The following is a 17,968-nucleotide window of genomic DNA, read 5'->3' on the forward strand; positions in this document are numbered from 1 at the left end:
GAGGGCAACAGAGAACCAACCCATGCCACCATAACCACTAATGCAGGCTGCGGTGGTTATGGTGCTTGGATTGAGCTATTAAATAGTGTTTAGGCCTAATACAGTGCCAATAAGATCTTCTGAATGAAGAGGTTCAGCTCTCATAATGCATGTAACTTCTTCTGTAAACTTATTATTTTACTGGACAATATATTGAGCTGTTCAGAATATCAGACACAAGACAAGCCCTTTTCCAGCTAACATATGTTCTTGGTGACAGGATGATTGCTACCACTCAGATGGCAGCTAATGACGCCAGGAAGGCATTTCCCTGCTTTGATGAACCAGCAATGAAAGCTACTTTCAACATCACCATCGTGCACAAGAGAGACTATGTGGCTCTATCAAACATGAGTCCTATCCGTAAGTGGCTGCATTTATCACTTTTAGAATAATTATGTATGTATATACATTAAAGCGGCACTGTCATGGCCGCATCTGTTTTTTTTTTTTAACCCCCCCCTCCCGACTCCACTACATCTAATTTCCCCCTAGTCACCCCATATGCCCCTAGGCCCCCCATATTACCTTTTTTAAAATCTTTATTTTGTGCCCAGACCTAGGTGTAGATGAAGGCCCTGTGGGACACATCACCTGCCCAAACTACATAGTGCTGTTAAATTCCAAAGCATGCCCAGTTAAACACCAAGGCTATTGTCCGACATTCGGACGGGAATATCATCTATTCATTGATTTGTCAGAAAGACAAACTAATTAATAGAAATGTCAAACAAACAAACACTGAATATTGGTGTTTATTTGTTTATTTGTTCGTTTAGTTTATTACAAGGAGGGAGCTACCGTCGTGCAGCTCCCTCCTTGTAATATGTAAAGATAGAAGCGGCAAGGAGCTATGCTCCCCGCCACTTAATAACTGGCCCTCATGGTGGGGCATCTATTAACTAGTGGGGGCCATAATGAAAATGGGGGAATAACCTCCCTCCCCGGCCAACACCCATGAGCAACAGGTGGGGGTCCTAAATGACCATGGGTTTTATTGTCTCCCCCTCACTATTTTTAGGGTGAAGGGGGGTAGTTGGGCTTAATTTAATTTTATTTGGAGGGGTTGACTAGGGTCTTGGGGACCTCTAGTCACCTGGTGGGGTATTTTTACATTCAGCCCTCACCCGTCACTCATGGGTGGGGCCGGGAAGGGGACAATAGGTCCCCCCAACATTTTCATTTAGGGCCCCCACCCGCCGCTCATGGGTGGGGGGCCGAGAGGAAGGACAATAGGTTCCCGCCCATTGTCTTTTAGGGCCTCCACCTGCCGTTAATGGGTGGGGCTGGGGGGGAGGACAATAGGTCCCCCCACTGATTTTCATTTAGGGCCCCCACCTGCCGCTCATGGGTGGGGGCCAGGGGGAGGAGAATAGATCCTCCCCCCATTTTCATTTAGGGCCTCCACCCGCCGCTCATGGGTGGTGGCTGGGGGTAGGACAATAGGTGTCAGGGCTCCGCGGGCGGCGGTGAGGGGAGGCTGCAATCCTCTCGCAGCACTCACCCTCGGTCCGTCGCCGCCCGCGGTCCCCTCTCCCCTTACCGATAAGCGAGCGGCGTCCTCTCCTCTTGACACGCCGCTCGCGTCCTCCTCTCCTCCTCCCATGTCTAACGCTGCACCCTGGGAGCCGGTACTATTATCTAAGACCCGGCGTTAAAGCTACAGTGCAACAAACACAGTGGGGGGTATAGATATCCCCCACGTGTGTTTGTTAATACTGATTGGTGGTTAGCCAATCAGGATTCAGGCTAGGATTTAAATACTTACCTTTCCTGTCTATCTGTGCCCTGTTGTGGTCTTTGCTTTTTAGTATTGATTCTGAACGTGTGCTTTCTGGTTACGTACCCTCTGGCTTGTTATACTGACTTTGTGACTTTCTCCTACCCTTTGACCTCGGCTTGTTTCTCGTTATTCTGTTTTCTGGTTCCCCTTACTCGGCTTGTCTCCTGACTGTTCTGTGTGTGCTTAGCCCGGCCACTCTAAGGACCGGTACTGCACACTTTCTGTCTGTGTGTCTGTGTGTGTGTTAGCGTGTTGGGTTCCCCAGTATCGTGACAATAGGTCATTTATTGGGAAAGGGTGCTTTATTTGTTTTTTTATCTTTTACAACAGTGAGCAGCCACAGTGCTCATTGTTTACTAGACATGCCCCTACTGCCCCTATAGCGAGTAGGAGCAGTTTAATTACTAATACTAAGTAATCTTTACTTAGTATTAGTAAAGTTGGCTGAAAGACCAATCTTGGTCTCTTAGCCTTTTGGTAGATAACTCCCTGATACTGCGGGAATTAGGGAGTTACCTACTAAGTGGCTGCAAGATGCAGCCGCACCACGGATCGGATTGGAATCTCATTCATTAGAATGAAATATCGAACCAACCTAAAAGTACTGATTGTCCTCATAACATTAATAAACAAACTGTTCTAGATCATGGAGGAAAGAGTGAACATTATGGGAAAATTTCTCTGATCACAGGAAATGGAGCACACTTTGCTCCTCCACTGGTCATAGCTGGTCAGGTGTAGGAAATATACATAAGACAACATTTTAAAGAAAACTAGAGCAGACAGGAAGAAATGAAGAACAGACCCTGAGAGAGGAGGAGAAGAGGAAGCGATTAGGGAAAGGTCAGTTCGGCATATAAATGGGTAAATGCAATAAATGGATTATTATTTAAAGATATACTATTGTCACCAGAACCACTACAACTTACCACAGTGGTTCTGGTGTCTACTGCCTGTCCCTGCAGGTTTTTTCCCTTTAAGCACTGCCTTTTCAGAGAAGATGAAGTGTTCACAGTGGCTACTAGAGATGCTTCCTAGTCTCCAGCATTGATGTTCAGCGTCTCCACACTTATACATGTGTACATTTCTATGAGGAGATGCTGATTGGCACAGCATGGTGTTTTGCTGATCTCATCTTGCATTTCTGCAGTCACCCTTAGCAATGGGGCACAACTTTTAAAACCAAAGCATGAGTTATGATCCAAATGGGCGAAGAGCAAAGCGCACATTATCAATCTGTGATTGCATCTACATAATGACTCATCGGCACCTGGTAACATTTCAATAAATATCAATATGCAATTGTTATTTCTCTAAATGCTACTTGTGGACTTGACATTCAAAGCATTTTCTTTAATAATATTTTCTCACACCCCTTAGGTCACAATAATATAATTGTAGACAGAGATATATGGACTGAAACAGTTTTTGCAAAAACCGTCAAAATGTCTACATACCTCGTGGCATTTGTAGTGTCTCAGTTTAGTTCTGTTGGTGATCCAGGGAATAGTACCACTAGAGCGGTAAGTTCTACTTGTCTGTGTTCTTCTAAGAACCATGCTGTATTGTTTATATCCCTCTGTTATTTGACAACATCCCATGTGATAAATACATTTCATGTTTTGCTGATTACTGGACGCTGGCTCCGCAGTGTTTAGTAGTGTGCTTGCAAAACCTTATACAATAAAGTGTCTACCAAGCGAGTGCATGAGTGGTACAGACAGTGGGCAGCTTCAGGTCTACTGGGGGCTGAGAGGAGGCAGAGAGTGGTACCAGGATAGAAGGTGAACCTTTCTAAAAGGGTTTTGACTACTTACAATGGGGGTAGTGGTGCCAGAAGTGTCATGGCTAATACAACAGACTGTGGTGTTTATATTGCTTGGAGTGTTCCTTTAAGACATACTGTAAACTATTTAGATAAATATATTTATTTTCCTTTGACATTACCGAATACTTTGTGTAGATCAGAAACAAAATCCTAAATTGTTTTAAGTTCATAATGTACTAAAACTATGTCTAAGTCTATGTTTAGGAATAGCGCGGTTCAGTGTATAATATAAGGTTGTGGTTTACAGAATGACATGCTAACATTGTATCCATATCCAGGTTAGAATCTGGGGCCGCAAAAAAGCTATTGAGAATGAGAACCAAGGAGAATATGCCTTAAGTATAACAAAGCCCATTCTAGATTATTTTGAGGAATATTATAACACTACATACCCTCTTCCAAAGTCAGGTATGTAAAGAAATAAACTGTAACCTTTTTAGCAACAAAAATAATGCTAGGGATGTGTTCCATGAGACCACAAAAATGTTGTATCCACTTTTACTATATAAATTATATGATTTTCCTATTAGATCATGAATTGTCATGATTTTATTAAAGACACGAAGCACAGTATTGCATATCCCTTTCTTTACTGTCCACCAATAGCAGCAAATAATACAAAACAGTAAAAAAAAAAACATGGTATACACAGTGACATGAGACACTATCAGACTATGTCGCACTATAATAGTAGACGCCTCTCCTAAATCTTCCTCTTTCTTTGAAGATGCGACACCTTAGAACAACCAGAATAACAGGAACAGAAAAATTAGTCCAACCGCACAAGAACACTGCAGTTAAATCCAGGAAGGGTTAAACCAGGCAACAGTCAACAAGCAGGATACAAATCCAGAACAGCAACAGAGTTTAACTATAGGAACTAACTGTAGAACCAACTAACCACCTGGGTGTACCATGGAATTGAGTGGGCGCAAATTGATGACAGGGTGCATCTGGCCACCTTTCGTTTCAACGAGAAATATATTGCTGATGACCCCAGAGGGGTGCAGCAGAGCCAGTTCTATTGCTTCCTTAACAAGGACGAAGAACAACTCCTCATCGATCAACTAGCGATCCCGAAGGGAAAAACAGATCGGTCGAGGGGTTAAGTGTAGTAAGGCGCCCCAACCAGTTCTATATGGAAACCCTGAACTATATTGAGAACCCATGCATCAGATGTTATGGTTGCCCAAGCTGCCCAAGCTTGGAAAAATGATGTAGTCTGCCCCCTACACAAACATGAGAAACATGAGAAGAAACATGAGGTTGTATTAAGCTTATGGGTGTCTTGCAACGGAATTTCCTCTGACGCCCCTTGACCGCCATGGGCGTCCATGCGTGGGGAAGAAGTGGGATAGAGTTCTCGCCTCCTGGTAGTTGGGGCATTGGTTAAAGGAGCTTCATCACGAGCCACGGGAGTTGAAATAGTGGGCCCAGTCAGACGACCCCTGAATCTGCTGGCGTTGGTAGAGACCTGCCCCTGGAATACCCTTCTCATATAGGACTGGGCCTTATCTAAGGCAGTAAATGCCCCAATGAAATGCCCTAGATGCTTGATAAAGGAATCACCAAATAACAAGCCTTGGGCATCCTTACCAGCCTCAGTAAGGGCGGGATTGGCCAACTTTGGTTCAATGTTAAACAGAATGGCCTTACGCCGCACCATAGAGAGGGAGGGGCTCACACACCCACAATGCAGATGGCCCTTTGGACCCAACAGTGGAGTTCCTCTAGGTCAACCTGCCGGATTTGGGCACTGGTGTCTTCTGCCAGATCAAATAATTTGGCCAAGGGAGCAAAGAGGTCCAAGTGCTTATCTTGGCAGGATCTGAGTGCCAAATCCAGAGCCTTACACGGGTTCCACCCTAATTTGGCCACAAACTGAGTCATTTTTGGGTCAACCTCTGGGGTGTCACACACCTTTTTAGTTACCAAAGGCCTAGGGCATTCAGCCCTGAGTTAATTCCAGGTCATCTTGCTGAGTGGACGCTGCACCCAGGTTTCCAGGTAGCGGACCACATGGGAGCCACTCGTCTGACCTAGGATGATGGATGTCAAGATGGATGTCAAGACCCATCTCACCGGAATCTTTCTCAGAGTCACTAGGACTCGACACCATCCTCCTTGCTAGACCCAATTTCTAAGTAAGAGTCCCTCTCAGTTTGTGCTCTAGCACATTTCCATCGCCGCACCCATTCTGCCTGGCGCGAAAAGGCTCTTTTGCGTGGATGAGACACGCTTTCAGGGGTGACCAGAGATACGCCAGTCATAGTTATTCTTGAGGAAGAGAAGGATACATGTCTAGATTTGTGGCTAGCCTTTTTGGGTGCATCCCCTAGAGGATTCACCTCAGGATGTGGCAGGTGCATCAAGGGACCCAAGGTCACTGCATCCAAAGGGCATGCAAATAGTGCCTGAGATATAGTCTGGGACAAGGCCGAGGACATAGATCCATAGTGAACATAATGGGGTCAGTCACAGAGCACTGCAGCGCCAAGGACTGCGCATCCTCACTGCGTGAAGCAGGGTCCTCTGACAAATGTGGGCAGCTAGCAGTAGAAGGGGCATCCCTCAATCATAGTGGGGTATCCATACAGGCACCTTTGGCTTAGGCATCATAGAATGAGACCCACATATCCAAAAACTGATATATAGTTAAATATGTTGCACTGACACCCAAGTAATATAAGAGTTAGAAGTGCTGGAAATAAAGCAGACAAGTTGTGAGGGTTAATCATCAAAATGAAATATCCGAGTGACAGGAGGGAGCTCACCAGGGCCCATACCAGCAGCAGAGACATGAAGCAGGAAGAGGCAGGGGCCAGGGAGGGGGAGAATAAGGAAAACCGTAAAGAAACACAGTCCCCAAACTCGCGAGATACACAGGAGGAAAAAACCTTGAACTTGCACGAAAACTTTCAGCACCGAACGCGTCCAGTAAGGCAAAACCCGATAACACGCCACAAAACTACTAAACGGCCGCACACAAGCCCGCGAACAAAACAGCGTTCGTGAACCCAATGCGGCCAAAAAATAAATATATATAGAATACAAGGCGTTCATGTGGGAATGCCAAATGCGAGTACCGAAAAGATCCAAATGAGGTTGAATGGTGGCATGTCTACATCAGTGATGGGGAATGCAACTAAACCTTGCACCCCAGATATTTGTGAATTCAATTCTGTATAGTGCTCACTTAGCCATTAATTCTGTCTCAGCACAATTTTTGTTCGCAAACATATGTGATGGGAAGATTAGCCCTCACTGGATAACAGGATAAAGGGAATAAAATAACTGTAAAATTGCTATAGAGTCACTTTTTATTTCATGTTTGCATATTTATATTGTCACTGATTTCCTGATAACAGTGCCGTTTGTCCTTCAGACCAGGTGGCTATACCTGATTTTAGTGCCGGAGCGATGGAGAACTGGGGCCTGATCACATACCGAGAGACAGCTCTGCTAATTGCCCCTGCCGTATCATCTATTGGCAACAAAGAAAGAGTGGCCACAGTGGTAGCCCATGAGCTTGCTCATCAGGTATGTTTCATGATGTAATCCTAAACATTATAAAACTAATGCAGAAACATGTAGATTCAGATACTGCAAGCCTGTAGTGCTTTTTTTTTTTTTTTTGGGGGGTGGGGGGGGGGGGGGGAGGGTAGATGGGTCTCCCAGATGCGTCTGTCTCTGACAGCTGATTGGGTATTTCCACAAAACATACATATAGATAATAATTAAAAAAGGTGGGGTCACCAGAAAAACACAGGATAGGTTCATCGAGTTGCCTCTTCTCTTTTTCCACCCCATGGCTGCAGAGTGGAGAGTCATTTAGTCATTTAAAAAAGAATGATGCCCTGCTTCCTGGGTCTTATAAATGAAATAAATACAGCTCTACGACGTCCTAAGATATCCCCAGTCTACTGGGCCTCAAAGAGATTGATCCTGTTAGGGATTAATCCCTATTAAAACAATGGCTCAATATGTTCCCAGAACGTGTCTAGATTCTTGGACCCTATGACCTATTACTCTTTAATACTGATTGGACCCTGGGCAGGCATTTGCTTGGGCTTCCTGGACCTAACCCTCCTACTTCCTAGCATGCAATCACGCACTCCATCCCCAAACACACACAAAAAAACCCACACACACTTAGCCTCATTCATTTTTCACTGAGACAAAATACACACACAGATGCAAACACTGACATACATAGAGATGCACACATACACAGGAACAGACATACACAAACATACAAAGACAGATACACAGACACACTGACATACATGCAGATACACACAATAACATACAGATACATACACGGACCACATGCAGATATACAGACAAACAATAACACACATACATATATAGATGCACGGATACACACACACACTAAAGCACATACAGATACACAGACACACTCACTGACAAATATGCAGATAAAAAGACACACTAACACACATACAGATAAACAGACAAACACACTGACATACATGCAGATACACACAATAACATACATAATTATATACGGACCCACATGCAGATACACAGACACACACTAACACAAATACATATACCAATGAACAGATACACAAGCTGACACACACACACTAACACACATACCGATACACAGACACACACACATAATGATACAAATTCCGATATACAGAATGGCACTCACACAGATACAAACACTGACACACATACAGACACACAGATATGCAGGGGCATACACAGACACAAATGTAGATATGCAGATACACACAGACACAGACATTGACACAAATGCACATACACAGACATACAGACACACATGCAGACACATACAAACATATACACATATAGATACACAGATACACAGATACACCTACAGATACATAGATACACTTACAGACACACATACAGCTACACATACAGACACAGATACACATACAGACACAGAAACACATACAGACACACAGAAACACAGACACGCAGATAGGCATAGGGCCACATAGGCATAGGGGCACACAGACACACATAGACACAAACATATACATACAGATACACATACAAACATATACACATACAGACACACAGATACACATACAGACACACAGATAGGCATATGTACACACAGATACACATACAGACACAGATACACATACATACACAGAAACACATACAGACACACAGATACACAGACACACAGATAGGCATACAGATACACATACAGATACACACATAGGCATAAGGATACACATACAAACAGATACACAGAGAAACATACAAACAGATAAACATACAGATACACATAAATGCAAAATTACATATTTTTTTTTAGTCACCCTTCTGTTTCCTACCTTTTGGGTGCAGGAGGGTGACTTTCCTGGGGTCCAATGGCTGTCTCAGGCTGATGGCCTGCCTATTACTAAAAAGAACCCAATGGGAGTAACCCTGTCTCCTGGACTTATAAAATGACAGTCTGCCGGGTGTCTAAGGGTTTCCAAGTTGCCCAAAATATGTCCCTACCTACTATCCTCATACAAATAATAGTGAGGTGGCACAACATAGTAGAAATAAAAAAAAAATCCTGTAAAGAATTTTAATACTTGCCATTTGAAGTCTTAATTGACAATGTTATTTATTCAATTTTCTTTCTTCAATGAAAAAAACCCCACTAAATAAAAAACATTATAGCCAATTGCTACTTATTATAATAGGCAAAGAGCTGAATCACAAAACAATGAGGAAAAAAGTTAAAAAGTATCGAAAAAATATAATCCATCTTCACATCAAAGAAGCTCCACGGCAGACTGAGATGAGTCTAGTACATAATAGGCAATATAGATATTAGTGAAAAAAAGAAGGAAGAGAAGAGGTGGGTTAGCTAACAAGGTATATAGTAATGTTTATCCATTTAATGAATTAAGAATATTTAGACCGTTAAAATAACTTATGGATTTAGATTGTCATAGAATTTTTCAATAAGTCAAGATAGATGTTAAAGGTCAAAGTGACTTAGATCGGGGGGGCGGAGCTAGCGGCACAGCGAGGCAGTCGCCATTTGCAAAAGCTCCACACGGCCGGCGCAAAAAACGGGGAAAAACCGGCACACCCGCAGCCCATCGCCTAAAACAGCCGCCTGGAACAGCTTCCTAACACCCTGCTGAACACGCAGATGCCGTTCTTTCAGCAGCCGGGCACGAAACGCCGCGTTAAGAGCCAAGGGGCCTACCGCACACGTGACCAGTACCTCACCAGGGAGCTGACAGCGTGGCTCGGACAGAGCCCACAACTAATATAGGCAGACTCCCACACAACTGAAGAGATGGGTTGGAGGTCCAACAAACCGGCAGCAAGTACCTCCACGCCTAACCGGAGCATAGACAGCATGCTGCAGCACCCTCCACCCGCACAGGCCCGCGCGATCACAGCAGCCTCACCTGTAAGATCTGAGGAAGAAGGCTCAGAACACAGCACTGCAGGGGCAGACACAGGCAACATAAAAGCACAGGCAGCTGATGGACTAGCCCCAGCGACTAAAAGTGACATCCAGTCCATGCTGGCAGGACTACAAGGTAACCTACAATTAATGTGGCAAGCAGACCTGAAAGCAGAAGAGGTACAGGCAGTATCAGCCCGAACACAGGCCACAGCACAAGAGGTGACAGACCTGAGCCAGGCACTAAACTCACTTAAAGACACAGTTACCCAGATGCAGACAATACAGGATAACGTCTCCAGGCAAGTCAGCATCTTAGACGACAGGGGTAGAAGAAAGAACGTCAAGATCAGGGGGGTGTCAGAAAAGGTGCCATTGGAGGAACTACCCCACTTCGTAAGGCGCCTAGTGGCCTCGCTCATTCCCAACAGGCTGGCAAAACACTTTACGTTTGACGGCGTATACCGCATAGCAAAACCCCTAAGGGCACCTAAGTCAGCCCCACGAGATATAATTCTACGATGCCAAACCTTGACGGACAAAATAGCCCTGATAACAGCCATGAAAGGGAAAGCGCCCTATGACTTTGAAACACACCAAATTACATTCTTCCAGGACTTAAGCAGAGACACATTATCTTGGCGCAAGAGCATGCAGCCCGTGACCACCACCCTGCAAGCAGCGGGTCTAGTTTACAGATGGGCGACCCCCAGAGCGCTATGGGTGACCAAAGACGAACAACACTACAAAATTACCAACGTGGAAGAAGGACCGGCCTTGCTGTCCACACTGGGACTCTCTAACAATGCCACAAGGGCGGACTCTCCGCACCCAGGACCCGCAACGTGAACCCTGGACTGACTAACTCAGAGACCTCCAAATCTTGCTATATTGTTATGTTAATGTTTAATGATTGTATGTTCTGCCCACTACACCAAGTTATGTCTCACCTTTTTTTGTTTAATCTTAGACGTGGCACGCACTGCCCTGTGCCTTTATGGCAGTGCAACTGCACACTGCCCATGCCCCCCCCCTAATGCCTCAGGGTCAAGAGGCATAGCAACCGATGGAGCGCATGCTCCCCTTGACCCGATCTTTTCTATCTCACATAGACCTTCTCCATAGTCTTAAGAGCCCAGCCCTAACACGGCACATATCCTCTGACACATACGCAATACCCAAGCAGACGGCTCTCACACTTCTGGTCCTCACCCACGTATCCAGCTTTCTACAAAACGCACAGCCGCAGGGTACCAGCCTTATGCCACCGCCAGTGCAACCCTCTAAAACCACCCTAGCTATGGCACCCACAGCCACCACTGGCATGGGCGATCACATCGTTACTACTGCCTAGTCCTACATACGAAAATGTGCACTAATATTCTTAGCCCCAGGCGGGAAGCTTAGCCCATTGACTAACTTTATTTTATTTTATGTACTTGCTGATAAGATGTAAATATACCAAGTCTATATCATTACACCAACACTGAAAGTAAAAGGTTTTTAAAGAGACCAGTTCACTCCCTATAGCCCGGAGCTACTACACGCGATTCACCTATGCATTATACGGAGACTAGCTATAGAACTGAGACGTACTATATCGCCACTACACATGTATAAGCAATCCAGCGAAACTCATAGAATAACCGGCTCGGTGAGAATTAGTCGGATCACTAATAGCAAATGTCTAACACTTTACTCTAAGATGCGTGTAAATTAAGCATGTAACTAATGGTCCTTATCTTGCAATTCATAAAAGGAATTCCTTAATGCATAAAAAAAATAAAATAAATAGTGACTTAGATCAGATGTCTGCGGAATTAGATTCAATATTGAGAGACGAGAGAGGCCAGAAGGTAGATCATATAAGGATTACAATGAACATTGATGCCTAACGTTGATATGTTGTACCTAATTATATTGCTGTATCAAAATGTAATTATTAATTAGTGTATAATTTAATAATCTATGTTAAATTCCCTGGATAAAGACGCTATGTAAAGATTATTGAATAGATTTAAAAATAAATAATGTAAGGAACTGTCAGGTCTTGATGTCACAGAACATATCAGACATAATTTTGTACCTGGACTTTCACACAGTTGGATGTATGTAAAGCTAATTGCATTGTTTTAACAAAAGTGAGACAGAAAACATGATGCAATATATACATATAACACATCCCTTAACTTTATCCTGTACCAGGTCCTGTAGTTGGTCTTTTAATCGATTACTACTTGTTACTACTATCTCCCTTTTTGTCAAAACATTTCTCTTCCTTGCAATTTTGAGAGTAGGAATGCAGAACGTTCCCTGTTTTGACCGGCATAAATCCATGGATGCAGAGATGGCTGGAAACATTAAAGGAATGTGTATGCCTGATCATATAATGTTACAATAACTACTTAGGTGGCTGGTTCCCTCTTGCCCCACTTAAAAAAATAAAAGACTCAACTTTATTCCAGTGCCGCATAGGTCCGCCGGCGCTGGTCCTGCCCCTGATCTGCCTCCTTCACTGAAATCATTAGAATTGACGATCTCAGCCAATCCCATGGGTAAGCTTTGGATTGGCTGAGATTGTTAATTCTGATGTTCTCAGCCAAGTAGGTGGGGTGGGAGCGGAGCCAAACACTGCGTTGGACAGTCAGCATCTTCTCATAGATATGCATTGAATCAATGCATCTCTATGGGGAAAGTTCAGAGCCTCCATGCAGAGTGTGGAGACGCTGAACGTCAGTGCTGCACATCATGCAGCACTGACCCAAGAAGCACCTCTAGTGGATGTCTGAGTGACTGGCACTGGAGGTGTCCCCAAGCAGTAATGTAAACACTGCCTTTTCTCTGAAAAAAAAAGCCTGCAGGGACATACTATACTCACCAGAAAAACTACATTAGGCTGTAGTTGTTCTGGTGACTATAGGGTCCCTCTAGTAACTGAAATAAGTGATGTTTATTTTTGAGTTATGTTGGTGAAATGAGTAGCAGAAAAGATTAGGAAGCTGTTTAAAGTAGTTTAAATTAAAGGCAAAAGTCGCACTTATGCTGCGCTGGGTAAAGGTTTTTTTTTAAGTTTAATTCTGCTACATTTGAGTGCACACTCCTACATATTCTCATTTGTGATTTAATATTAGATTGAACTGAAAAGAACACATAATTCACACATCTGTTCTTGATTTGTTTTCTTAGTGGTTTGGAAACCTTGTGACCATACGATGGTGGAATGATATGTGGCTGAAAGAAGGTTTTGCCTCCTACGTAGAATATTTGGGAGTAGACAAAGCAGAGCCCTCTTGGAATATAGTATGTATATTATTTGTACACTTATATGACCTGCTGTAATGAATATTTCTCTTAAAGTAGACAATGTTTTTAAAGAAAGAAGCTAGTTATAGCAAGAGGCATACCAGACCTTCAAGGGGTCTGACCTAAAGGGACACCAAAAACAAATTTTACTTAATGAAACAGTTTTGGTGTATAGATGAGTAGTACAGAAAACAGGTTGTGTCAATTAAAGACAAACTAGTAAAATGTTGTATAAAAGGAATATAAAAGCAAATCAATGAGTATAGTCTAATTTAACATCTTTATTGGATTTATATGTGAATAAGAGAAAAAGAGGGAAGAATAAGGATAGTGTAGTATTTTATACTCTGGGTTGATGACAGACAAGTGTAAGTACCCACTCACATGTTTCGTACAAGCTCTAGTAATGTAAACTTCTAGAGGTATTATCCCCATTTGTGGATGTAAACGAAGGTTAAAGTCACTCTTGTAGATCCCAGTGGAACATGAAATGACAATAGTGCAATAGTGTAAATAAAGGGTACATAAAGTGCCAAAGAATATAGTAAGTGCATTCATAAGTGTAGATCTTTACATTAAAGTTCAAATTTTCAGGAATTAGGTAGTATAGTCCCGACGCAGTGATATTGTTGGTTCACTTATTCTCCAGCGCTGTTCACATACATATGAGGAAAAGATTTGAATTACTATTTAAAAATCACCGTTGTAATTTAATAGAATAATTTAAATATTTTCACATCACTTTGATAGAAAAAAGGGAAAAGAAAGAAAAGTGAATTTCTTTTTTCTCCACTTAGAGTTTAAAAAAAAAAAAAAAGATATTATTGATCTAAAAACTATAAAAAATGTGAATTAAGAAATAGAAGTAATAGAATTCAAACATTATTCACATATCACTGATTACTTGTAATATGATAAGATTTAATTTAATGTGTCATATTTTGGGATATTAACCCCTTAAGGACCAAACTTCTGGAATAAAAGGGAATCATGACATGTCACACATGTCATGTGTCCTTAAGGGGTTAATCACTATAAAAAAAAATTACTGCTGTAAATTAACAGAATAATCTAAATATTCTCACATCACTTTGATAGAAAAAGGGAAAAAGAAAGAAAGGGGAATTTTTTTTGCACAAAATCATTTTCACGATTCTGGTCCTCTAATTATATCATTGGTAAAATAGAAAGAATATTAGATTTATCATAAAGATTAATTGATAACATCTATGATGGAAACGGTAAAACGGAGAGAAAATTTGACAACAGGGATTAATCCCTTTTTTTTCTCTCTATCCTCTCTCTCCTTCCTCTCTTTTCCCAGAGAGTTTTCCCTCCCTGTGGGTATCTATACGATACTTTGATGTTGGAGTCATGTTGTATTCCAATTTGTAAATGTTGCATAACTTGCAACGTTTCTTTTTGTATGATGTTTTTTAACATCTTAAAATATTTGTTGTTTGGGTATAAATGTTATTGTAAAGTTATTTGGTTGGATAAGATAAGGACAATGGAACTTGTAATATTACAGAAAAAAAGAAAAATAAATTAATTAAAATTAATGATTGGAAATGTTAAAACTAATATCAATTAATGTTCAAGGACTCAACTCCCCAAACAAAAGAGCTTATTTATATAATACTCTACTTAAAGAAAAAGCTCAAATTTCCTTCATTCAGGAAACCCATTGGAAGAAACAAAATAACCATTATTGGAACTATAAAAAGTTAATTATTATTGCTGAAGCATCAGATCAAACAAAAAAAAAAGGGTGTAGCAATATTGTTTTCTAACTTGATCAATTACTCATGTGATTACTCTGAAAGTGACTTAGAAGGGAGATCCATTATATGCATAGCAAAGATTACCGAGATTCAATACACTCTACACTCTCCAATTAAATATCTTTCAAAAATAATGAGAAGGGTGGAAACAATCCGAAAAGGAATATTATTAATAGCAGGAGATTTTAACTGTGTGGCTGATCCTAAATTAGATAAACAAATAAAACCTGGCCAACTTACAGATAAAAATCTTGCCAATCAAGCATCTTCATTATGTAATTTGGCTAAAAGAAACAATATTTTTGATTTATGGAGAATTTTCCATCCCACGGACCGTAACTATACCCATACTTCATCTGCCCATAAAACCTCAGCAAGAATAGATATGTGTTGGGGTGACTCTGACCTTATAAAATTAGTCAAATCTATTAAAAAAGAGATCAATGCATCGTCAGACCATAAATTTCTTATATTAGAAATGAAAGAAAATGGGAAAAAATATTTTTCACCATGGAAACTCAACGATTCCTAATTAGCAAAAAAACAAAATATAGAATATATAAAAAATCTCCTGAATTATTTTTTGCTGAAAATCTTCCGGATACTACATTCAACCAAAATGTATGGTGTACATATAAAGCGGTTACTAGGGGCTATTTAATAAAACTTGCAAGTTATGAAAAAACTCAATTATCAGAACTCAACTACAATTATACAAACTTCAAGCGCAAAATAATAAGAAATTTTCTCAGGATACAATAGTTTTAATTAAAAAATATAAAAATATCATAAATCAAAGGATTCTTGAAAGAATCGAATTCAATTTAAAACGATTAAAAACTAAATAGATAAGAAAGGCTATATAATTTACATCATATCTCCACAGATCAGGCCATCGAGAAATACTAAAATTAATAATTCCTAAAATTACCTCACTCCAAAGAGAAAATTTTAATCAAAAAATATCACAGACTGAAGTAGAAGAAACCATAAATAATTTACAATCATCAAAAACGCCTGGCCCAGATGGTTTTTCTAATTTATTTTTTTAAATATTCAAAAAAATTATTATACCTAATATAACTGCAACGTTCAACGAAATTGCCTCTTCAGGCAAAATAGCACGAGAAATATTAAGGGCCAATATAAAGCCTATTTTGAAACCTAACAAAGTTTCAACAGAAATAACAAATTATAGGCCTATTTCTTTAATAAATATAGATGTTAAAATACTTAATTTATTACTTCCTGAATTGATACATATAGACCAAATAGGGTTTGTTAAAGGTCGCCACGCTAGTGATAATTCCCGTAGAATCATTGATTTATTTGAATATGCTCAATTAACAGAGACGCCCCTTCTGACCCTGTCGATTGATGCAGAAAAGACCTTCGACAGGGTCAGATGGGGATATCTGAATAGAGTTTTGACTGCATTCGGCTTGGAAGGTTGGATTGTACTTGCAATCAAGGCTCTTTACAAAGGCCCATCAGCAAGAATAATAGGGTATGATATATGCTCAGAATGGTTTGATATTAACAACGGAACGAGGCAGGGGTGCCCACTATCGCCCTTGCTATACGTTCTCTCAATCAAACCATTTGCTATAACTATCAGAGAAAATTTACGCAGATGACATATTAATCTCAATAACAGATCCTGATATTTCACTTTTTAATTTAATGCAAGAGATTAAAAACTACGGAGATGTATCAAATTATAAGATACATTTTCATAAAACTATAGCTTTAACAATTAATATAAATTCCCATATGCTAGGTTCTCTTCAAGGGAAATATAACTTCCAGTGGACTAAAAAAGAGTTCCAATATTTAGGAATTACTATTACGGGACTAATTTCTAAAAAAATGTTAAAATACACCAATAAAACTCTAAAAGAATGGCGCTCCTTGGAAATTTCTTGGTGGGGAAGAGTCAACACAATAAAAGCATATGTTATCCCCAAATAGGCCTATGTTTTTAACATGATTCCATTGAAAGTTCCAAAACCTTGGCTAGACATGCTCCAATATTCATTTTCTAACTTTATTTGGAATGGAAAAACACCAAGAATAAAATCCCAAGTTTTAACAAAAAAATTGAATCAAGGAGGAATGGCCTTTCCACTCATTAAAGATATATACAGTGCTAATATTGTTTCCCATATACATACATTCTATATTTCAGATTCAAGAAAACATCCCTGGTATCAGATAGAATCAATTAGAACAAAAGAGAACAATCTAGCTCTCCTGATTTGGGATGATAAGACTAATTATAATATTCATTTAATGCAATTCAACTCTATGATCGTATCCCATCTTATCGAAGAATGGCAACGAATCAAAAAATTACATAAGATATCAAAAAAAATTATTGAAGGAGCAAATATCCGGGCTATGGAAAGAGTTATTCCAGATATACACCTCTCCAAATGGAGAGTTGATAAAGAGATCTATATCAAAGATCTCCTTCAAAATAGCAAATTGCTGCCATTTAATAATTTTAAATCTAAATTTAATCTCTCTGACATAGAAATCTTTTCTTACATGAGAGTAAGAGGATTTCTAAATGAGTCCTTATTAAGAAAGGAAAGCAACATAAATAACTTGGTATTATAGGATTTTTGATAAAAAAGGAAACAAAATCAATATGTTCTATTGCAACTGATTTGATTAGACAAATTTACTCAGATACTTAGCCCACAGCTAAAAAACAATGGGAAAAAGATCTTAATATTAAACTATCTGATAAGACTTGGTGCACACCTATGACATTACTTAGAAAACATATACATTGTTTAAAT

At 40.4% G+C, this 17,968-nt stretch overlaps 1 protein-coding gene across 1 annotated transcript in view; it reads left to right on the forward strand.

Annotated features, from left to right (window-relative positions):
- Nucleotides 1-17,968, forward strand: part of LOC134603180 (aminopeptidase N-like) — a 92,247-nt gene that overhangs the window by 7,043 nt on the left and 67,236 nt on the right. Inside the window, exons 2-6 of the mRNA XM_063448913.1 lie at nt 260-402; nt 3,203-3,345; nt 3,929-4,058; nt 7,036-7,190; nt 13,261-13,374. Coding sequence (XP_063304983.1) covers nt 260-402; nt 3,203-3,345; nt 3,929-4,058; nt 7,036-7,190; nt 13,261-13,374 — 685 coding nt within the window. The remainder of the gene's footprint in view (nt 1-259; nt 403-3,202; nt 3,346-3,928; nt 4,059-7,035; nt 7,191-13,260; nt 13,375-17,968) is intronic.

The sequence above is a fragment of the Pelobates fuscus genome, chromosome 3 (assembly GCF_036172605.1).
Source record: "Pelobates fuscus isolate aPelFus1 chromosome 3, aPelFus1.pri, whole genome shotgun sequence".
NCBI classification, from domain to species: Eukaryota; Metazoa; Chordata; class Amphibia; order Anura; family Pelobatidae; genus Pelobates; species Pelobates fuscus.